Source organism: Scyliorhinus canicula, chromosome 13 (genome assembly GCF_902713615.1).
Source record: "Scyliorhinus canicula chromosome 13, sScyCan1.1, whole genome shotgun sequence".
NCBI lineage: Eukaryota > Metazoa > Chordata > Chondrichthyes > Carcharhiniformes > Scyliorhinidae > Scyliorhinus > Scyliorhinus canicula.
Window position 1 is genome coordinate 22,358,358 of NC_052158.1, and position 24,317 is coordinate 22,382,674.

The following is a 24,317-nucleotide window of genomic DNA, read 5'->3' on the forward strand; positions in this document are numbered from 1 at the left end:
TGTCTACCCTTGAGGTAAATTCGAAGCTCATCATTTATTGTCAAAAGGTTCTCCTCATTTTGGTCAGCGGTCAACTTTTCATTCAAGTTTATATTGATACGCTGGACGACATGAATGATCTCCAGGTACTCAGGCTCGGAAATATGCAATTGCATATCGGGCAACACAATCCTGGCAACGTATTTGCAAAAACATTTAATTGGTGAATGTCATGATTACCGACGTACTAACGTGTTTTTCACTTGTAAGTATGTTACTGTGCCCAGCCTTTTTTCTTACACTGTCACTTGGAGCTGTTCCATCAGATCATTTAACATACTGTAAATTGCTCTAAAAGTTGCAGTATGGACGTTTATGAGACATACTAAGTTTCTTTCAAATCACGGTTGTGTCACAGGATTTCCCAGTGTGACTGGTCACTGTTTTAAAGCTTCCATGCTTTTCATTTGCGCAGCTCGCTCCAGGAAGAGTTAACACCCATTGTCCCCGAAATACTCTTGTTTGATATTCTGTGCCAGCGACATTTGGAGCATTCACTACTACGTGAATAATTGAATATGTTCATGGAATATCTTTTGTTAATATAACCTTTATTTTCCCATTAAAAGTTAATGAGCAGTAAAGTCGGTTTTTGGTTAGGGCCGTTATTTTCCTCCTGTAACTCTTCCCCTGCTTCTGATGAAGGCATTTGGCGCTTCATACCATTTACTCCTCCTGATATATATGTACATCACCTGCATGTATAGATGTAATCCTATGCTAAGGGACAAAATTATTTGCGGAAGAAATATAATGATGTGCCATACCTTATCGATCAGGGCTTTCAATAATTCTGCATAAATGACAGAAGGAAAAATCGTATAAGTCAACCATAATTGTTTGACCGATATAAGTACAAAAGCGAAGTTTTCATTTCAGGCATCATTCTCTCAAGAATATTCGAATATCTGATGAACTCGTTTCAGTCATTAAATTATGGGGAGAGGGACTTTGTTCAAACACATCTGATCCTTCTATTGTTTAGCGTTGGAGCTCCGACTTGGCTTTGTGTGAATTGTTGAAGTTGATACACCTACTTCAAACTTTGCGTCCTCAATGGCAATATTTAATCTCAATTACTTAAATCGTTGTGTATTGTGTTTTCCTGCCCAACACGGCCCAGACGACCCTTCGGGACTCCAGAGCTCTGCTCGTTGAATTGGCAGTCCACTTTGTGCAATACGCTAAATAAAATCAATTGGCAAGTGGAAGTGCAATTACCTGGTAAAAAAGCTGCTTTGGCCTTAATTGATTTACTCGACCTCAGATGTTAACTCGAGCAGTAGAAATGAAACGCTTTTTATTTTTCATTTTATTACTAACGCCCGTAATCAATAGTTTATTGTTAATTGCATATACTACCATGGAATTGGTCAGATATTGCATGGAAAATGGTGTTCACTACAACCAGTACATTTTGCAGTGTATGCAGTTCATCAGTAACTTGGTCATGCACGTGATCATATATTAATGCACGTATTAGACTGTTAATGTATCTTTCATTAAATGCCCCTCAAATTGTCGACGTTATTTTATTTTCCGCAAAACCGTTCCAAAACAATTTCATTGGCTTGTCTTACTGAATATTTCAGCTTAAGCGTGTGACTGGTCTAATTATTAGCTATTTCAACTAAATCCACCACGTTACATTTATTAAGATTTTGTTCCATTCCCAGCAACCTGGCCTCAAATAAGTTACTGTGACAAATTGAATTAGAAATCAACAATGGAAATTTCTCTGGGCAAAATGCAGAAAATTTGAACTAAGTGAAGAGAGTACTGAGGATACTCAGCAGGTCTGAGGTTGCCTGTGTATAGGGAGAGAGAGCCAGCGTTTCAGATTGTGCCTTTCACGAGGCAGTGACCTGAAGCGGCAACTCTTTGTTTTCCACAGATGCTGTCAGAATTCTAGGGTACTTGCCGCATCGTCTACTTTATTTTCGTAACATAAATGTCCGTTGATGTACAGAAAGAGTAAAACGTGTGAACAAAATTAAGGCTGAAACAAGTCATGACCGTCTTTGCTTTTAAGCTAAATTGCTCTCCATAAATCCTGGTCTGGAAACATGCGCTCTAAATAAAGGAGGGAAGATAGAAAATGCATGCTAAATACGTAATAGAGCACATCGAAAGTGAAAATAACGTTCGGTCCATCAAATCCATTCTGGAACTTTGTCCAAAATCTAAACATGAGGGGTTTTCCCAGGGTGTGTGTCAATTACAAGGGGGCATCGGTCCGAGGGGCAAGGTTTGAAGAGCCTTTTCAAAGTAACTTCATTGAAGCCTACAACTAACAATAGAACATAGAATGATACAGCGCAGTACAGGCCCTTCGGCCCACGATGTTGCACCGACATGGGAAGTCAAAAACTAAAGGCTTACACTATGCCATTATCATCCATATGCTTATCCAATAAACTTTTAAATGCCCTCAATGTTGGCGAGTTCACTACTGTTGCAGGTAGGGCATTCCACAGCCGCACCACTCTTTGCGTAAAAAACCTACCTCTGACGTCTGTCCTATATCTATTACCCCTCAATTTAAGGCTATGTCCCCTCGTGCTAGCCACCTCCATTCGCGGGAGAAGGCTCTCACTGTCCACCCTACCTAACCCTCTGATAATTTTGTATGCCTCTATTAAGTCACCTCTTAACCTTCTTCTCTCTAACGAAAACAACCTCAAGTCCATCAGCCTTTCCTCATAAGATTTTCCCTCCATACCAGGCAACATCCTGGTAAATCGCCTCTGCACCCGTTCCAAAGCTTCCACGTCCTTCCTATAATGAGGCGACCAGAACTGTACGTAATACTCCAAATGCGGCCGTACCAGAGTTTTGTACAGCTGCAACATGACCTCATGGCTCCGGAACTCAATCCCTCTACCAATAAAGGCCAACACACCATAGGCCTTCTTCACAACCCTATAAACCTGGGTGGCAACTTTCAGGCATCTATGTACATGGACACCGAGATCCCTCTGCTCATCCACACTACCAAGAATTTTACCATTAGCCAAATATTCCGCATTCCTGTTATTCTTTCCAAAGTGAATCACCTCACACTTCTCTACATTAAACTCCATTTGCCACCTCTCAGCCCAGCTCTGCAGCTTATCTATGTCCTTCTGTAACCTGCAACATCCTTCCACACTGTCTACAACTCCACCGACTTTAGTGTCGTCTGCAAATTTACTCACCCAACCTTCTGTGCCCTCCTCTAGGTCATTTATAAAAATTACAAACAGCAACGGCCCCAGAACAGATCCTTGTGGTACGCCACTCGTAACTGAACTCCATTCTGAACATTTGCCATGAACGACCACCCTCTGTCTTCTTTCAACTAGCCAATTTCTGATCCACATCTCTAAATCACCCTCAATCCCCAGCCTCCGTATTTTCTATAATAGACGACTGTGGGGAACCTTATCAAACGCTTTACTGAAATCCATATACACTACATCAACTGCTCTACCCTCGTCTACCTGTTCAGTCACCTTCTCAAAGAACTCGGTAAGGTTTGTCAGGCATGACCTACCCTTCACAAAACCATGCTGACTATCCCTAATCATATTATTCCTATCTAGATGATTATAAATCGTATCTCTTATAATCCTCTCCAAGACTTTACCCACAACAGACGTGAGGCTCACCGGCCTATAGTTACCGGGGTTATCTCCACTCCCCTTCTTGAACAAAGGGACCATATTTGCTATCCTCCAGTCCTCTGGCACTATTCCTGTAGCCAATGATGACATAAAAATCAAAGCCAAAGGCTCAGCAATCTCTTCCCTGGCTTCCCAGAGAATCATAGGATAAATCCCATCAGGCCCCGGGGACTCATCTATTTTCACCTTGTCCAGAATTGCCAACACTTCTTCCCTACGCACCTCAATGCCATATATTCTAATAGCCTGGGTCTCAGCATTCTCCTCCACAACAATAAGCTACGATTATTATTATTAAAGTAGATGTACGAGGCGGGTTTTGGACGCAGAGGGTGGTTGGAATCGGGAACTCGCCGCCGGGAGACGTAGTGAAGGCAGAAATAATAGTTACTTTTAAGGGGCGTCTTAACAAATACAATAATAGGATGGGAATAGAACGATGTGGTCCGGAATGGTGCGGAGCTTTAGTTCAGACGGACAGTATGGTGGGTGCAGGCTTGGAGGGCCGAAGGGCCTGTTCCTGTGCTGTAATGTTCCTTGCTCGTTGTTCTTTGATTGCACACAACTATCAGTTCTGCGTAGACTTTCTAATTGCACTGTCAGATTCTATTCGCCTGAATGCCTTCTTGAGATACAGACTGCTGGGATTTAACACCTTGCTTGTTCGAGTATTTATGACTTGCTGGCGATATAACCCACAAGTCGACCCGAGAGGATCAACCAAGCCTTTACTATCACCTGGCATGCTTTCCATCTTTTGAAACTGCTTACAATCTGCTTCAAGTCCTGTCCGATTCTTTCTTTTACTTCCATTCTTTGTCTCGCTGTCTGAATCTGGTAGCTTATGTTTTTGTAATGTGAAGAACAGATATAATTACTAATTAGTCCCTACAAAATTCAATAGTTTAGCAATTATTTCTTCTTTCAGATATCGCAAGACTGGAAAAACAATTAAAAACTTCAGGTGCGCCATGCGACCAGTTTCAGAAATTACCTACTTTGCAGTTTCTATATACTTTAAGGTCATCACTTGAACATTGCATTGGCTACAATTGTGTGCGAGTAATGTTTTTAGACTAAGAAATATTTTGGACATCCCGGCTGTTGAAATATTTGTTGGTTGTGAATTAATCATGCATTGTTCCGAATCAAGCAATTATCTTTAGATTTTTAAAACTTTCCCAAGCTCTTATAAATACATCGTTCTCTGCCCCACATAAAATTCGTTAATTTCCGCAATTGGAATGGAGCAAACTCACTTTTAAATCTTGTGGGAGAGGGCTTCGGCATTAGTTCTAAGTTTCCTTTAAAATCATATTTTCTGGTGGCTTGACTTCCGGTCGGCAAGCGGAGCGGTGGCACGGAGAGGGGCTCCCGTAGCGGCAAAGAGCAGGGAAGGGAAGGGAAGGAAAGGGACGCACGCCCCCCCCCCCCTCCCCCACCCCCCAACAAACCTGTCAGCGGAGGATCCTCGGCGGCGGCGGCAGGAGCGGCTCCGCGGCAGGAGCGGCTCAGCGGCAGCGGTAGGAGCGGTGCGGCGGCAGGTCCCCCCCCCCCTCCCCACACCCACAACGCAGGCCAGGAGCGGAGCGGTGCGGCAGCGGCAGGTCCACACCCCTCCCCCCCCCCCCAACGCAGGCCAGGAGCGGAGCGGTGCGGCAGCGGCAGCGGAAGGTCCACCCCCCTCCCACCCGCAACGCAGGCCAGGAGCGGAGCGGTGCGGCAACGTCAGGTCCCCGCCCCCCCCCCCCCCCAACGCAGGCCAGGAGTGGTGCGGCCAGTGCCGAAGGGGGGCCCAGCCGGCGGCAGCGGCCAGCAACCTAACCACCCCCACCGGGAGGACGCGGGGACCGAGCAGCGGGGACCGACCCCCCCCCCCAACCCCCAACCGGCAGCGACCACCACGAGGCAACAAGGACAAAGGGACTGGGCAAAAGCCTCTCTCTCTTTGTCTCCTGGATGAGTGAGGAGAAAGGAGGGGGAAAAAAAGAGGACTTTTATTTTTAAAAACCCAAAAGAAAACTGTTAAAGAGAGAGGGGGAGGGGTATATATATTATTTTCTCTCTTTTTACACCCACCCATCAAAAGTAAGCCCACTTGAGAGGAGTTGCATAAAAGGGCGGGGGGGGGGGGGGAGAGGAAATAATTAATAAATAAATAAAGAAAATAAAGTGAAAAAGGAAAGAAGGGTGTAGAGGAAAAAAAAGGAAGAGACAAAAAAAAAGTATTAAAAAAAATAATAAATAAATAAAATAAAAATAGGGTGCGGAAAAGGGGGGAAAAGAAAAACAAGGGAGAAGAAAAGATAAATGGGAAGGGGGAGAAAAAAACGCCAGAAGGGGGCCAAGGGAGAGGGGGAACCAGAAGCAGACGGGACAAAGGGCAAGCCACCTCAGGCGAGCGAATTAGCACACGAAGCGGCGAGATGGATGTATTGCCGCATCAAAAAGAGCTGGACAGACAGGTACCCTCTCCCCTAGGGCTAAAGGGGGGCTGGAATTGGAAGGAAGCCTTTACCGAGGTGGTGAGGGAGCAGCTGCAGGCAATCAAGGCAGAGGGGAAAGCAGACAAAGAGGCCGCAGTACAGGCAGCAGTGACCAGGACCATGTCAAGGGTGCAGCAGGCTCTGACCAGATTGGAGGAGAAAGTGGATGCCCAAGGGAAGAAACTGGAAACCCAAGGGGAGAAACTGGAAGCCCATGAGGCAACCATTAAAGAGCTGGAGAAAGCAGCGACCGACATGAGCGACCGGGTCACGGACCTGGAGAGGGAAGTGGCGAGACTGGGCGCAACACAGGGGAGCCTGAAGGGCAGGGTAGATGACCAGGAAAACAGCTCGAGAAGGCAAAATGTTAGGATAGTGGGCCTCCAGAGGGGACCGAGGGTAGAAACCCCACAGCATACGTGGCTGTGATGCTGGGCCACTTAGTGGGGAGGAACACTTTCCCCACCCCACCGGAAATGGACAGAGCACGTCGGTTCCTGCGCCCGAGGCCCAGGGCAGGGGAACAACTGAGAGCAGTCACAGCCAAACTGCACCGGTACCGGGATAGGGAGACAATCCTGCGCTGGGCCAAGGAAAATAGAGCCTGCAAATGGGAAGGGCACGCCATCCAAATCAATGAGGATCTTGGAGCAGACATAACTAAGAGACGTGCTGAGTACAACAGAGCGAAAGCAGCTCTCTACAGGAGCAGAGTGCGTTTTGGTATGCTGTACCCAGCGAAACTCTGGGTCACATACCAAAACAAGGAATATTTCTTTACAGCCCCTGCTGAGGCGAATAGGTTCGTCGAGGAACACGGGCTGGAAAAACACCAGGGGAGGTAGGGACGAGGGGCCCCTGGTAAGGAGCAACGACACGCCGACGGGGGTGTGTGGAGGGGCGAGGCAAAGCCAACCCCCCCCCCCCCCGGCAGGAGCACCTAGAACCAAAAACAACCCACTACCCAAGGGACCGCACCAGGTGGGACGCCAGGCCCCAGCACGATGGAACAAGAGTATTGGAGAAGGGAGAGGGGTGCAGGGTAGGATTGGGGAAGAGCAGGCAGAAAACCGTAGACGCCAGGTAGAGGAGAAGTGTGACAACATTCTCCAAGAGGGGAGCCTCCGTACTAACAGGAAAGCTAGCGCCGGGGGCACGCAACAAAGCAGGGCCGCAGCGCACCTCAAACAGGGGGGGGAAGGCGCCAGGCAGGGGAGGGGGGAATCACCCATCAAAGTCGGGAGAGCAAACAGGGACAGGAATAGGGGATAGATGGGCAAAGGAGGGGTATACAGAGGAGGAGGGAGAAGGGAGAGACCAGGGGAGGGCACACAGGGAGCGAGAGACCAGGGAGGGGAAATGCAGGGACAAAGGGACAAAAGAGGCCAGAAAAGGAACAGGGCTACAAAGTGCCACAACCAAGGGCTCGAAACAAGGAACCGCTGGAAGCACCCACCCAGTATGGTCTGTGGGCGAAGGGCCCCCCCGGAGTGCAGGGGACTACCCACATGGTGGACACATAGTGGACGGCCACGGCGGGTGCCCTCGGGACAAGGGGAAACCCTGGAGCGCAGAGACCCGACCGCATGGGGAGAGCAGTGATAGTGGCCATCCTCGACGGCCCGCTAACAAAGGGAAACCCCGGAGGGAAGGGGCGCATCCACCAAGTAAATATGGTTAACCCCACAGGAACGAGGGGGAAGAAGCCCCCCACCAGGGTAATCACCTGGAACGTAAGGGGACTTAACGGCCCAGTGAAGAGATCTAGAGTCCTCACCCATCTCAGAAACATGAGGGCCGACATAGCTTCCTCCAGGAGATGCACCTGAGGGAGCAGGACCAACTGCAGGTAAGAAAGGGCTGGGTGGGACAAACCTACCATTCCTGCTATGGGACAAGGGCCAGGGGGGTGGCGGTCCTGATCGGCAAGAGGACAATGTTTAGGGCGACAAAGACGGTTACAGACCCGGGGGGCGGTATGTCATGGTCAGCGGGGCCCTGGAAGGGGCGCCGGTAGTCCGAGTCAACGTGTACGCGCCCAACTGGGACGACACGAATTTCATCAAAAGACCATGGCAGAAATACCGGACATAGCGACGCATCGACTAATCATGGGGGGGGGGGGGGGGGGGGGGGGACTTCAACTGTGTACAGGATCCAAAGACGGACAGATCAAACCCCAAAACGGGGAAAACCTCAAGCATGGCAAGGGAACTCAGTCACTTTATGGAGCAGATGGGAGCAGTGGACCCCTGGAGGTTCGCCCACCCGGGGGAGAAAGAATTCTCCTTCTTCTCCCCAGTTCACAACGTATACACCAGAATTGACATCTTTGTGGTGGGGAAAACGGTGCTTCCAGGGATAGACAAAGTGGAATACCCCGCAATTGTGATATCAGACCACGCTCCACACTATATGGACGTGCGGCTAGAGACGGGAAGGTCCCAGCGCCCCACATGGAGGTTGGACGGTACCTTACTAGCTGACAAGGCCTTCAGCGAAAGGATAGCGCAGGCCATAGTGGAGTACACGGAGAACAACCAAAATGCGGAGGTCTCATCCTCCACATTCTGGGTAGCGCTTAAGGCTGTACTAAGAGGGGAAATCATTGCCTTCAAAGCACAAAGAGATAGGGAGGAAAGGGTGGCTAGACATAAGCTGGTCGACTCCATACTGGAGGTAGACCGTAAATACTCCGAGGCCCCGACCGTAGAGCTCCTGGCGGAGACAAAAGAACTACAAAGGAACTTTGACCTGCTCTCCACCAGGAAAGCAGTGCACCAACTCCGCCAGGCGCGCGGGACCCAGTACGAACACGGAGACAAAGCCAGCCGCCTGTTGGCACACCAGCTGAGAAAGCAGGACGCCACCAGAGAAATTGCGCAAATCAGGGGTACCAGAGGCACGTTGGAAACAGAACCAGAGGATTAATAAAACAAGGCCTTCTACCAAGAGCTGCACACCTCAGAGCCCCCAACTGGGAAGGCTGGATGAACCGGTTCCTTGATGGACTGGACATACCAGTCGTGGGAGAGGGCATAAAACGGGACCTGGAAGCACCACTAGCACTGGGAGAGATCATGGACAGCATTAGCTACAGGCAGACGGGGAAGGCGCCAGGACCGGATGGATTCCCGGCGGACTTCTACAAAAAATTTGCGACAGCGCTGGCCCCGCACCTGCAGGAGATGTTCACAGACTCTCTAGCTAGGGGCACACTGCCACCCACGTTAGCACAGGCCTCAATCTTGCTGATGCCTAAGAAAGACAAAGACCCAAAAGAATGTGGGTCATACAGACCCATATCTCTGCTGAACGCAGACGCCAAAATACTGGCCAAAATCCTAGACAAAAGGCTAGAAGACTGTGTACCTGAGGTGGTCACAGCGGACCAGACGGGCTTCGTCAAAGGTAGACAGCTTACCTCGAACATCAGGCGCCTGCTGAACGTGATAATGACCCCCTCTGGGGAGAGAACACAAGAGGTGATTGTCTCCCTGGACGCAGAAAAGGCCTTCGACAGAGTCGAATGGAAATACCTCATAGAGGTACTGGATGGTTCGGGCTTGGAACAGGGTTCACTGCTTGGGTAAAGCTCCTATACAACGCTCCCATGGCGAGTGTACGGAACAACAATACCAACTCCCAATACTTCCAGCTGCACAGGGGCACCAGACAAGGATGCCCACTGTCCCCGCTGCTGTTCGCGCTAGCAATCGAACCGCTAGCAATCGCGCTCAGGGCAGCAAAGAATTGGAGGGTCTCACTCTCTGCAGATGATCTGCTCCTCTACATCTCGGACCCACAAAGCAGCATGGACGGAATCCTCGTGCTCCTGAAAGACTTTGGAGCCTTCTCGTGCTACAAACTCAACATGAGCAAAAGCGAGATCTTCCTAGTACACCCGCAAGGGGGGGGGGGGGGCAGCAAAAAAGGGGCTGCCGTTCAAACAAGCCCGACACAAATTCCGCTACCTGGGGATCCAAATAGCCCATGACTGGAAAGGGATCCACAAATGGAACCTCACCAGCCTGACGGAGGAAGTAAAAAAGCACCTGCAAAGATGGAATACACTCCCACTCTCCCTCGCGGGGAGAGTCCAGACGATCAAAATGAACGTACTGCCCAGGTTCCAATTCCTGTTTAGATAGATTCCGATCTACATCCCCAAGGCCTTTTTCAAAGTGCTGGACAAACTTATCATGGCGTTCGTATGGGGGGGGGGGGGGGGGGGGGGGGGGGGGTAAAAATGCTAGGATCCCAAAGAAGGTCCTACAAAAAACAAAATCCGGGGGGCAGGGGGGGGGGGGGGGGTTAGACCTCCCGAATCTACAATTCTTTTTTTAAATAAATTTGAATTACCCAATTATTTTTTTCTATTAAAGGGCAATTTAGCGTGGCCAATCCAGCTACTCTGGACATTGTTGGGTTGTGGGGGCGAAACCCACGCAGACACGGGGAGAATGTGCAAACTCCACACGGACAGTGACCCAGAGCCGGGATCGAACCTGGGACCTCAGCGCTGTGAGGCGGTTGTGCTAACCACTAGGCCACCGTGCTGCCCCCGAATCTACAGTTCTACCACTGGCCGGCAACAGCCGAGCGAGTAAGGGGATGGATCCAGGAGCCAGAAGCCGAGTGGGTGCGTGAGGAGGCCTCCTGCATGGGGACCTCCCTCCGGGCCCTCGCCATGGCAGCACTCCCATCCCCACCCAAAAAACACTCCAGCAGCCCAGTGGTGACAGCCACCCTCCAATCCTGGAACCAACTGCGGCAGCAATTTGGCCTGACCAAAATGTCAGACAAGGCTCCCATCTGCAACAACCATAAGTTCACACCAGCATTGATTGACGCCACCTTCAAAAGGTGGAGGCAGGACGGGGGGACACTGACAGTCAGGGACCTATACATGGACGACAGGATCGCAACACTGGACGAACTGACAGTGAAATTTCGGCTAGCTGGGGGGAACGAGCTACAGCACCTGCAGCTCAAAAACTTCCTACGAAAGGAGACAAGGACGTACCCACAACCGCCACGACAGACACTACTGGAAGACCTACTGGACGCAAGTATCCTAGAGAAAGGGAACTGTAGCGACATGTATTACCAACTGGTAGAAAGGGACGACACCGTACTGGACGCAACAAGAATGAAATGGGAGGACGACCTGGGGATTGAGATAGGGTGGGGACTCTGGAGTGAAGCACTGCATAGGGTCAACTCCACCTCCACTTGCGCAAGGCTCAGCCTGATGCAACTAAAAGTGGTACATAGAGCCCACTTAATGAGAAACCGTATGAGTAGGTTCTTCCCAGAGGTGGAGGACAGATGTGAACGGTGCCAAAGAGGCCCGGCCAACCACGCCCACATGTTCTGGTCTTGCCCCAGACTTGTGGAGTACTGGACAGCCTTCTTCGAGGCTATGTCCAAAGTGGTGGTGGTGAGGGTGGAGCCATGCCCGATAGTGGCGGTCTTTGGGGTTTCAGGCCAGCCAGATCTATTCCTGGGGAGGAGGGCGGACGCCCTTGCCTTTGCCTCCCTGATCACCCACAGTAGAATCCTGTTTGCCTGGCAGTCAGAAGCACCGCCCAGAGCTGCAGACTGGCTGTTCGACCTCTCGGAATCTCTCCAAATGGAGAAAATCAAATTCGCCATCCGAGGGTCGGACGACGGCTTACACAGAACGTGGGAGCCATTCATGCAATTGTTCCGGGACCTGTTTGTGGTCAACATGCAAGAGGAAGAATAGTTGGGTGGCCAAGAAACAGGGGGAAATGGACGGGAATCGGGGGAAGGTATGGGCGGGGGGGGGGGGGGAGGGCTACGGGTTCGTTATGGGTGTTTGATGGCTAGCTAAGGCCCAAAACAAAACTGTAAATAAATGCCTATAAACATGTGCCTTGGCCATATTGGGGAATGGAAAATATGTATGCCGGCTAAAGGGGGTGGCCACAGTTGTTATTACGAAGATGCTTACCTGTAAATATACATGTTAATTTTTGCGTGTTTTTTTTTCTCTCTCTAATAATTTGTTATTTATTCAATTAAAATATGAAAACTCAATAAAAAACATTTAAAAAAATCATATTTTCTCTAGCAAACACGTCTCCAGTTCCTCAGTTCGTTGCTTTTTGTTGTCCGCCCAACAGAGGAAACAGTCGACGATAGGGATACAGGTAAATGATCCATAATCTATTGTCAAGACTTCTTTATTCAAACAATTATTCACTGTTTATAAATTTCATTTGAAACAATATAGAACATTTTATAATATTAGCCGCGTGCAGAAAGTTCCTGTGGAAAATCGGTTCAAGACAGATAAAAGCCATTACTGTGGAATACTCGCGTTTTCCTTGCCCCATCAAAGACAATGATAGTGGAAAAATCGTGCGGATGATTTGCCGTTAATTTGACTACAACACGAAATTATAAAAAAAAATTAAATGCACTTTGTAATCCTTCAACGTCACACCAGATGTTTTAGATAGATGGAAGTTCCAATATCACGTGTTTCTTTCGGTCAGCCAGAAAATGGGAATGACTGCGAGAGATATGCAAGTTATGCAACCAGCTATTCGTTTAAAGCTCAGCCAAATTTCAAATTCAGGGGCAACAAGTACTTGTGACTTTTAGTTTCACCCTTTCTAATGTTTTTCAACGAATTCATTCAGAAACATGAATTTCATGCATGGCATCATTCGTCGATCACATCTGGTTTTACATCGTTATGATCATGTATCAGACTGTCATTTCTTAATATTTAATTAAATAGACACAAATTAATAGCAATATCAACTATATTTTGTGTGTATAATATATAACGATAAATTGTATGAATGATTGACGATGTTTCCTGCATATTTCTAAAATTCTAACGGGTTTGGACGTTCCTGGTTAGACCAGCATTTATTGTCCATGCCAACTTTCCAATCACAATGTGGCCTTGATATCTATCATTGCGAACTGCTTTGAGAGGCAGATCATGAGACACATCAACTCCATATTCCCAGAATGCCTTGATCCACTGCAATTTGCATACCGCCACAACTGTTATATAACAGGCACTATCTCCATGGCACTAGACTCATTCCTGGAGTATCTCAGCAACAAGGAGTCCTACCATAGACTCCTAGTCATTAGCGACAGCTCAGCCTAGAGCACCATAACATCAGTCAAACCCATATCCAAATTCAAAAACCATGCTCTTGGCTCCTCCCTCTGTAATTGGACCATCAACTTCCTGATTCATAGACCACAATCAGTAAGGCTGAACAACGACACGTCCTCCATGATCATACTCAGTACCGGCCCTGCACTCCCGGTGGCGGCTACAAAGGAGTAAGTCGCAGATTTGGTGGCTCCCGCTCTGGTTGGACTTTTGGGCCTTTCCCCTCGATCTGTTAACGAACTTGAATTGTAGAACTGATGGTCGTGGCAATTCTCGAATAAATTGCCACTTCGGTGCATGGAAAAAAGCACTTGAATTGTTCGTAAGTGCACAAGCAAGAAGACAGAGAAGACGGGGGCTGTAGTTGCAGCAGGTGCCAGCATGGCGGAGGGGCGAACCTCTGGCTTGTCAGCCCAGCAGTCTATGGAGCAACTGATGCAAGTCATCCAAGAAGGCTTTGCTACACAGAAACGGGACTGCTTGACCCGATAAAAGCGTCGGTTGAGCGGCTGTAGCACGGGCTGGCCACCCAGGTTCGGGCGATTCAGAAGGTGGAGATGGCGCTGGCTGAGCAGGAGGAGCATCGGACCACGGTGGCGCTGGAGTGGGGATGCTGATGGACCAGCAAAAGAAGCTTCTGGAGAAGGTGGAGGGCCTAAAGACTAGTTCCCGCCGGCAGAACTTAAGAATTGTCCGGATCCTGGAGGGATTCAAAGGAACCGGCACTGGGACATATGTCACAGGCATGTTTAAGAAGTTGCTGGGGGTTGGGGCATTCTCCTGGCTCTTGGAGGTGGATGGGGCTCACAGAGCAAATACGAATAATCCGCGAATGGGAGACCCTCAAGGGCTATGGTGGTGAGATTCCACGGTTTTTCGGATAAGGAGCGTATTCTGCAGTGGGCCAAGCAGACACGTAGCTGCAACTGGGACAACAGCATCCAGTGGGTTTACCAAGAGCTGGGTGTCGAGGTGGCCAGGAGGAGAGCAGATTTCAATCAGATCAGGGTGATCTTTTTCAAGAGAAAGGTGAAGTTTGTACTGTTATACCAAGCCCTTCTCTGGGTCACACATGAGGACCAGCAATTTTACTTTGAGTCACCTGAGGAAGCATTGGACTTTGCGAAAATGAAAGGGCTGATAAAGGACTGAGAACTTTTGAATTTGGCTGCAAAATTCGTGTTTCTGTTTTCTCTGTTTTGCTTCTCTGGTTTTGTAAAACGTTTCTCGTTTTGCTTGGAACCAGCAGTAGAGCCGGGAGAGTTTAGGTTTTCACCTACACTGTTGGGGGATGGTGGTGTGCTAGTTTGGATCTTGTTTTTTTTGTCCGTTGGGCAATTGTGCGGGAATTGTTTGATGTTGGAGATTGTTTGCATGAGTGGGGGGGGGGGGGGGGGGGTGGTTGTGGGTACGATTTTGGTAGACTATCTGGCGCCGGGGATGGGACCACAAGGCTAGCTGCGTGAGCTAGCTCTCGGAAGTGCAGTGGGGTGTGTGCATATGTTTGGTTTAGGAAAGGGATTGGGTTACAGGGTGTTGTTGCTGGGGGGGGGGCAGGGTGTGAATGTTTTGCTGGTGAGGGACGGTCTTGGGCCGAGGGACAGAGAGGAGGTCGGGGCTTGCCTGATGATGGACTGGCGGAGTTGCGGGCCATGGGCTGGTGGCCGGTCTAAAAACGGGGTGACTGATTGGCGCAATGAGCCCAACTAGGCTAATCACCTGGAATGTTCAAGGGGTAAATGGGTCGGTCAAAAGGGCATGCGTGTTCACGCATATGAGGGGATTGAAGGTGGACGTGGTGATGTTGCAGAAGATGCACCTCAAGGTAACGGACCAGGTTAGACTGAGGAAAGGACCCTGGTCAAGCTCGAAAACGGGCAGGGTGCCACCAATGGCAAAGGAAATAAGTGGGTTCATGGAGCTCATGGGGGACGAGGGGACCGGGGGGGGGGTGGTTTGTGGATCCATGGAGGTTTGCACAGCCGATGGCGATGGAGTTCTCCTTCTACTCACACGTGCATAAAGTGTACTACCGGATTGATGTCTTTACTTTGAGCAGGGTCTTTCTGGCTGGGGTAGTGGACACGGGGAATTCGGCGATGACAGGTCGGACCATGCAGCACACTGGGTTGACCTGCAGGCTAGTAAAGACAGCAATCACCACCCACATTGTCAGTTAGATATGGGATGTATTGTGGATGAAGGGGTGAGCGAGCGGCTGAGGAAATGTATTCAGAACTACCTGCAGATGAATGACACAGAGGAAACTTTGGCAGCAGTGGTTTGGGAAGCACTGAAGGCGGTGGTAAGGGCGGAGCTGATCTCGATCCGGGCTCAGGGAGGTTGACAGGGCTGAGACGGACACACTGGCAAAAGATATGTTCCAGATCTATAAGACATATGCAGAGACCCCAGTGGTAAGGCTGCTGAGGGAACGGCGGAGGCTGCAGGCGGAGTTTAACTTGTTGGCCACAGGAAGGGCCGTACAGCAGCTGAGAAAGGCGAGGGCGGCGATTCATGAACATGGGTGGAAGGCGAGCAGAATGCTTGCAGAGCAGCTTAGGAAGTGGGAGGCAGCTAAGCAAATAGTCAAAGTAAAGGACGATAAGAGACACCTGGTTAGTGATTAGGTAGGGGTGAATAAGGCGTTTAGAGACTTTTACAGCAGGCTGTACTGGTCGGAATCCCCCATGGGGCCCGAGGGGGTGAGGCGCTTCTTGGAGGGATTGAATTTCACAACTGTGGACGGAGAGTGGGTAGAAGGGCAGGGTGCCCCAATTAGGCAGGAAGAAATGATGGAGGGCTTGAGTAAGGCCACGGGTCTGGACTTGTACCAATTGGAGTTCTATAAAAAGCTCTCGGAGATACTGGGGCCAGTGCTGTTGAGGGTGTTCAATGAGGCAAGGGAAAGAGGGGTGCTGCCTCCGACGGTGTTACAGGCAATGATTTCGCTGATTCGTAAGCGGGACAAGAACCCGGACCTGTGTGGGTCCGACAGGCCGATCTCCTTGCTGAATGTGGATGGCAAGTTGCTGGCAAGAATCTTGTCTTGCAGGACTGAGGACTGTGTTCCGGACGTTATTTGGAAGGGCCTGCCGGGATTGTTAAGCTAGGCAGTTGGTGGCCGATGTAAGAAGGCTGTTACATGTGATCATGATGCCCCTGGAAGGTAGGTAGGTTGAAGTAGTGAGCGCAATAGATGCAGAAAATGCTTTTGATCGGGTAGAATGGGACTATCTTTGGATGGTACTGGGATGGTTCAGATTTGGGCAGGGCTTCATTGACTGGGCCAGTCTACTGTATCAGTCTCCAGTGGCAAGTGTGCGGATGGACAGGACAACTTTGGACTACTTTAGACTGCACCAAGGGAGGAGCCAGGGATCCCCCTCTCCGCACTGATGTTTGTGCTGGCTATAGAGCCGTCAGCAATCGCTCTGAGAGCTACAAAGGGGTTGGAGGGGACTGGTTCGGGGGGGGGGGGGGTGGGGGGTTTGGGCGGGTTGGGGCACAGGGTTTCTCTCTATGCCGATTATCTGCTTCTGTAAGTTTCGGACCCAGTAGAGGGGTGGAGGAAATCATGAAGATTTTAGGGGAATTCGGCCGGTTTTCAATGCATAAGCTAAACATGGATAGGAGTGAGATATTTGTGGTTCAGTTGAATGGACAGGAGAGGCGATTGCGAGAGCTGCCGTTTAGGTCAGTTGGGGTTAGTTTTCGGTCCCTGGACATCCAAGTGGCGCAGAAAAGGGACCCGTTGCATAAATTGAATCTGGCGCTGCTAGTGGACCAAATGAAGGACCATTTCCGGAGTTGCGACGCGCTCCCATTGTTGCTGGCCGGAAGGGTACAAACGGTGAAAATGAAGGTCCAGCCGAGGTTCCTATTTGTATTTCAATGTCTCCCAGTGGAGGCGGCATTTGGGAGCAATGGGAACATCGGTCTGGGCCCCAATTTGTGATAACCACCGGTTTGCCCCGGGGAGTATGGATGGGGGGTTCCGGGTATGGCAGAGAGGGGGGATTGCGAGGTTGGGGCAGGTGTTCATAGAGGAGAGCTTTCCGAGTACGACGGAGCTGGAGGAAAAGGTTGGGCTGGCGATGTGAAACGAATTTAGATACTTGCAGGTGGGGGACTTCTTTCGTAAACAGATGGAAACCTTCCCTCTCCTAACGCTGAGGGGGATTCAGGACACGGTAATTTCCAGAGGATGGGTAGGGGAGGGGAGAGTTTGGACATCTATAAAGAGCTTATGGCGTTGGAGTAGACGCAGGCCGAGGAGCTGAAGGGTAAGTGGGAGGAGGAACTCTGAGGTGAATAGAGGATAGTTTATGGGCTGACGCATTCAGTAGAGTCAACGGGTCTGCAACATGTGCCAGGCTCAACCTGATACAATTTAAGGTTGTGCACCGGGCTCACATGACAGTGGGCCGGATGAGCCGATTCTTTGGAGTGGAGGACAGGTCCACAAAATGCGCTGGAGGACCAGCGAAACATGTCCATATGTTTTGGACATTTTCAAAGCTGAGGGGATTTTGGCAGGGCTTTCGGGCGTCATGTCCAAGCTTTTAAAAACAAGGGTGGTGATGGGTCTAGAGGTGGCAATTTTCGGGGTGTCAGAAGATCCGGAAATCCAGGAGGAGAAAGCGGGAGATGTTCTGGCCTTTGCTTCCTTGATATCCCGGAGATAGATACTATTAGCATGGAGGGACCCAAAGACCCCGAATTCGGAGTGTTGCTATTTGTGTTCTTTCTTCAATTGGCTCTGTTTATGGCGGTTAACATGGTCGCCTTCCATAATTCTAATTATGTTTGCTCAAGAGTCGCTAGGTATCTTTCAATACTGCCACAAGGTTCAAAACAGAATACGGATAAAAGACTCGATACATCAGTTGCTAAGTTCGAAATCAATGCTCATTTATTTACACACACAGTCAAATATACACATGCACAAGACTCTACCAACTGAACAATCACTACTGCTAAAGCCAATACTTAGCTTCGGGTGCCCACTCAGTCAGAGGAACAATGGCCATTTTCTGGTTCTGAGGCTGCTGGGGTTGAGCTCGTATGGAATAGCAGATAAGACGTCTGTCTCGTAGCGTGCAGACTTTGGACTTATTTGTTCTGGTGCAGCTGCTAGGCAGGTCTCTCCTCGCAGAGAGCAAAGGCCAAGAGAGCAATTCTCTCTCGGGGTTTCTTCTTATACCCAAAAGGGGTTTCGCGTGCTTTTGGGTGGGCCTTGAACTTGGCCCCAATTAATTGGACCGCATCTTGATCATTCCTATCGATTTAATACATTAAAGGGGTGGGTGCCCTGATTAATGGGCGTGTCCGAGGTGGCCGTTGGCCTGCTTTGTTCCAGTGTCCTCTGGTGCCGGTTGTCTGCCTTAGTATGGTTTACTTATATGTTACCTTTTTGTCCCCGGAGATGGCTCATTAGTATGGTAATTGCTTTCTAGTATCTGTCTTGTCTGGGAGCTACAGCTCCAACCAATAGACAAACCTTGCACCTGCTTGCTTTCTCAGTAGTGTCCATTTTCTCTGCATTCTTTGCAAAGTTTCCATTTTGTAATCGGAATGTGGCCATCCCAGATGGCTACACTCCCTCCTTGTGTTTCTTGAAGTGTGAAGGATCACACTACCGCGTAGTTTCATTCTTGGACCAAGCGGAGCACCCACAAGCAGGCTCTGCAATGCCCCATCTTATGAAACACAGTTTTACCTAAAACCATTTTAAATACATACATTATAATAAAATTCTACGGGGCGCTATGATATTCAGGCATGCATTACAAAATTTAAAAATACTGGAAACTCTAACTATCCTCAATAAATTATCCTCACTCAAACAATCCAAAATAATCCAGAATATCTTAAACTGTAGAAATGGCAGCACATAAATTTCTCTGGCTTGGCAGACAAGCACAGCTTTTACATTTCTTTATTGAACAAAGCACACAAAGACAAATGGATGCACTTTAATTCATGTCAAGGGTTCGGGGGTTTGGTGAAATCCGAAAATAGGGGACCTAAACGGGTATACCGGGGTGCGAGAGCGTTTAGGTTCTCCTTCGCCATTTCCTGATTCTAAGTGTCTGCACGACACTGCAAAGTATCGCCAGTACTAAGAGGGCTTCTACTACATACTATAGTGAATACCAGTTGATAAACCTATCACACCAGATTGGAGTACTGTTAACAGTTGCAGGGCTAACTATGTCGGGGGTCTGTGTATTGCAGGGCTGGGAATCATTCACGGCTTGTGTAGTAGGGGCCGGGGGGGGAGGGTTAGAGTCCACGTGCAATTCAAATGATCCCGCTAAGATCCAGGTGAAGATGGAAGACGTCTTAATCTTTCCTGTTGTTGGTCTTCTTCTTTCTCTTCCTCTGGGGTTCCTGAGTTTCCGTAGTTCTGTTCGCACAAGCATAATATCTGTTAGTATCTTGCTTAAGATCTCGTGTGTCTGTCTGTCTGTCCTTTATTGCCAATTACCCTTCATAATTTAAAAAAAAAGTATTTTTATGCAGGTTTTGCAGAATTTTTCATAAAAGAACAGAAATAACAATAACAACAAAACTAACTAGAGTTAATATTAACATAGTGAAAAAAGAGAATATAGAATAACAATTGAATAGACATTACCCCACGTGACCCAGTCTTCCCACACCATCCAAATGAAGCACTCACCCGCTACACCCTCACACCCCCCACACTACCGTGCCTAGCGCTATAATTTTTTTAATATATTTTTTTTGAAATAATTTTCATTCAAGTTTTCAACAACAAATTTTATCACAAGAGAAAAACAGTAATCCCTCCCCTCCAATGCAAAAACAATAAATTAACAAGAACAAGAAATAAGCATAAAACCATGAGAACAAACCCCCATAACGAACCCGTAGCCCCCTCCCCCCCCCTCCCCCCCGGCTACCTTCTCCCGATTCCCGTCCATTTTCCCCTGATTCTTGGCCACCCGGCTATTCTTCCTCTTGTTCGTTGGCCACAAACAGGTCCCGGAACAGTTGCATGAATGGCTCCCACGTTCTGTGGAAGCCGTCGTCTGACCCTCGGATGGCGAATTTGATTTTCTCCATTTGGCGAGATTCCGAGAGGTCGGACAGCCAGTCTGCACCTCTGGGTGGTGCTACTGACTGCCAGCCAAACAGGATTCTACAGCGGGCGATCAGGGAGTCAAAGGTAAGGGCGTCCGCCCTCCTCCCCAGGAATAGATCTGGCTGGCCTGAAACCCCGAAGACGGCCACTACCAGGCATTGCTCCACGCTCACCTCCACCACTTTGGACATAGCCTCGAAGAAGGCTGTCCAGTACTCCACAAGTCTGGGGCAAGACCAGAACATGTGGGCGTGGTTTTCCGTGCCTTTTTGGCACGGTTCCCATCTGTCCTCCACCTCCGGGAAGAACCTACTCAAACGGTGTCTTGTTAAGTGGGCTCTAGGTACCACTTTTAGTTGCGTCAGGCTCAGCCTTGCGCACGTGGCGGTGGAGTTGACCCTATGAAGTGCTTCGCTCCAGAGTCCCCACCCTATCTCAAACCCCAGGTCATCCTTCAATTTATTTCTTGTTGCGTCCAGTATGGTATCGACCCGTTCTACCAGTCTGTCATACATGTCACTACAGGTCCGTTTATCTAGGATACTTGCGTCCAGTAGGTCTTCCAGTAGTGTCTGTCGTGGCAGTTGTGGGTACGTCCTAGTCTCCTTTCGTAAGAAGGTTTTGAGTTGCAGATACGTAGTTCCTTCCCCCTGGCTAGCCGAAATTTCTCTGTCAGTTCGTCCAATTTTGCGATCCTGCCGCCTGTGTTTATATCCCTGACTGTCAGTGTTCCTCCGTACTGCCTCAACCTTTTGAAGGTGGCGTCAGTCAGTGCTGGTGTGAACCTATGGTTGTTGCAGATGGGAGCTTTGACAGACATTTTGGTCAGGCCAAATTGCTGCCGCAGTTGGTTCCAGGATTGGAGGGTGGCTGTCACCACTGGGCTGCTGGAGTGTCTTTTGGATAGGGATGGGAGTGCTGCCATGGCGAGGGCTCGGAGGGAGGTCCCCATGCAGGAGGCCTCCTCCGCGCACACCCACTCGGCCTCTGGCTCCTGGATCCATCTCCTTGCTCGCTCGGCTGTTGCTGCCCAGTGGTAGAATTGTAGGTTTGGGAGGTCTAGCCCCCCCTGGATTTTGTTTTTTGTATGACCTTCTTTGGGATGCTAGCATTTTTACCCCTCCTCCCCCCACCCCGATACGAAAGCCATGATTAGTTTGTCCAGTGCTTTGAAAAAGGCCTTGGGGTGTAGATCGAGATGGATCTAAACAGGAAGAGGAACCTGGGAAGTGCGTTCATTTTGATCGTCTGGACTGTGTTCCATGTTTGCAGGTCCTTTTTTACTTCCTCTTTCAGACTGGTGTGGTTCCATTTGTGGATCCCGTTCCAGTCATGGGCTATTTGTATCCCCAGGTAGCGGAATTTGTGTCGGGCTTGTTTGAACGGCAACCCCTTTAGTGCTGCGCCCCCCCCCCCCCTTGCATGTGTACTGGGAAGATCTAATTATCCTTCAGAATTGGTCACCATCTGTGACTCCCTCATTTTCTTTTACCGAATATCTGGACAATGCATCCGAGAAAAATACTGACACAGTGGGAGCCGTCTCGCAGCCTGTGCGATTTACCATCCCAGTGTTTGAGGATGTAAATAGCATACGGAAGCAACCTAAGTGTCGCCAAAAAAGCCAAAACAAATGTCGAAGCAGAAGTGCCAAAATGGGGTGCATATTGGCCACGGCGGGTAAGAAATGGGTGGAATCCCCGGGTAGGACGGTGATCCGTGCCGTATGTGCGCTATCTGAGCGTAGATGACCAGGCGGTCCTCAGGCAGGGCGGGGATCAGTGCCGTTTCTCCACTGCCTGAGTGACCGGACAAGAATGGGTAAGAAAGTGGTCGTCCTGGGGATGTAGTTATGGATCTCCTGCCTCAAAGCGGAAGAGCAGTTATGAACTGTTATCTGCGGACAAACCTGTACTTCTAAACGGGTTTCTGTTGACAAACTAGTTCCTCTGAACGGTTGTCTGTGAACAAACCTGTTCCATTAACTGCCAGTGGGCGTTAAAGGTGGTGGCGTGGGGCCGTGAAAAACGTGCAAATTTACAACCTACACTTAGCATTAACACTAACGAACAAATATACAACAAACATGGTTCAGGGTCCATCAGAATGGACACGGTATCTCTCCATCGGTTCCTTTCTACCATCATCTGGACAACTCATTGCTGAAATGCGAACAGAGTTGCAAAGGGATTCGTTTGGCGGGAGTCAGACTCGATGTTCTCATCTTATTCCGGTTGCCATACACTTGACTGGAGTAATTTTGCTGAAGCTACTTGGGGCGAATTGGGGTCCATCTCATCATTCCGGATGAGCCTGAACGAATTGTCTCGGTGCCAGAATCATGTGTCTAGGTTGGAGCTTCTAGGGTTTAATATGTAATCGGCGGACGGTGGGTCTGTGTCAGTGTTATGATGTACGTAATTTCGAAGTGGTCACTGGAATCATGCTCAGATTCGCTGGAGTGGGGCCTGATACAGGGGGATAATCATAACGTGGTGTGCTGTGGCTTTCGTCATTGTTATCGCTATCACTGTCGCTGTTGCTGCTGGTTGAAGGAAGGGAGAGGTCGAGTCGTGCCTCTGGGGGTGGAGTTGAAGTCGTGTCTGAGGAGAGGTTGGACTGGCTGGGGGAGGGTAAGAATGCGGCATCTGTGGGCGTGGCGTGCTGGTCTGCTGTTGCGAGCAAGATGTGGTGTGTATGGTTATTCTGCGAGCCATAAGCCTTGAGCTGGTTTATATGAATCCACACAGACTTGCCATTGTGATATGTAATCTTGTATACCGAGGGGCTGACTTTGTCTGAAATGGAGTGTGGTCCGGAAGATTTAGGGGAAAGGAATGAACTGGGGTTGTATAGGGAAAACATCACTTGTTGCCCTACTGCAAACTCAGTGGCGTGTACTGTTTTGTCGAAACAAGCCTTGCTCTGTTTCCTCCGTGTCCCAAGTCTCACAGCTGCTGCGTGTTTTGCTGCCTTTATATTCTCAATTAGCTGATGTACAGCATTTTCATGTGTGAGGGCTGTGACTGCAGTGCTGCCCAAATTTAGTCCGAATAAATAGTCTGTCCCTTTTATGGGGCGTCCGGTCATGAGAGTGTGGGGGATGTATCCTGTGGACGTGGATACCGTGTTCCGTAAAAACATTAAAGCAAATAGAACTGAATCCCAGGTACTGTTGTTCTGCTGCACCATTTTCCTGAGGGTGGCTTTTAGTGTCCTGTTCATCCTTTCTACAATACCACTTGAATGGGGGTGGTACGCTATGTGAAACTTTTGTCTAATGCCGAAAATTGTGAGGACGTTTTTCATTACACGTCCTGAAAAATGGGAGCCTTGATCGGACTCTATACTGCGGGGGGTAGGGGGAACCCACCTTGTGAAGATGTGCTGTTAGGATTTTAACTGTTGTTTTTGCCGTATTCGTTCTTGATGGAAAAGCTTCCACCCATTTTGTGAAGGTGTCGATGACCACCAACACATATTTATAACCATTTCTGCAAGGGGGTAGGGGTCTTATGTAATCTGTCTGCAGATTCGTCCAGGGGCCATTAACGGGGCGGGTATGACTAAGTTGAGCCTTTTTGCACATATGTCCGAATTGATCCAGTCCAGTCCAAAGATGTCCGGGTTAGGTGGATTGGCCATGCTAAATTGCCCCTAGTGTCCTAATAAAAAGTAAGTTTGGGGGGGGGGGGGGGTTGTTGGTTTACGGGTATAGGGTGGATACGTGGGTTTGAGTAGGGTGATCATGGCTCGGCAAAACATTGAGGGCCGAAGGGCCTGTTCTGTGCTGTACTGTTCTATGTTCTATGTTCTATGATCTGGGCACAGATCAAGCAATT

At 49.2% G+C, this 24,317-nt stretch overlaps 1 protein-coding gene across 1 annotated transcript in view; it reads left to right on the plus strand.

Moving 5' to 3' along the window:
• Positions 1-24,317, plus strand: part of LOC119976524 (golgin subfamily A member 4-like) — a 1,176,663-nt gene that overhangs the window by 142,133 nt on the left and 1,010,213 nt on the right. The window contains exons 24-25 of the mRNA XM_038817077.1: positions 4,633-4,668; positions 12,343-12,369. Of these exons, the coding sequence (XP_038673005.1) occupies positions 4,633-4,668; positions 12,343-12,369 (63 nt within the window). The remainder of the gene's footprint in view (positions 1-4,632; positions 4,669-12,342; positions 12,370-24,317) is intronic.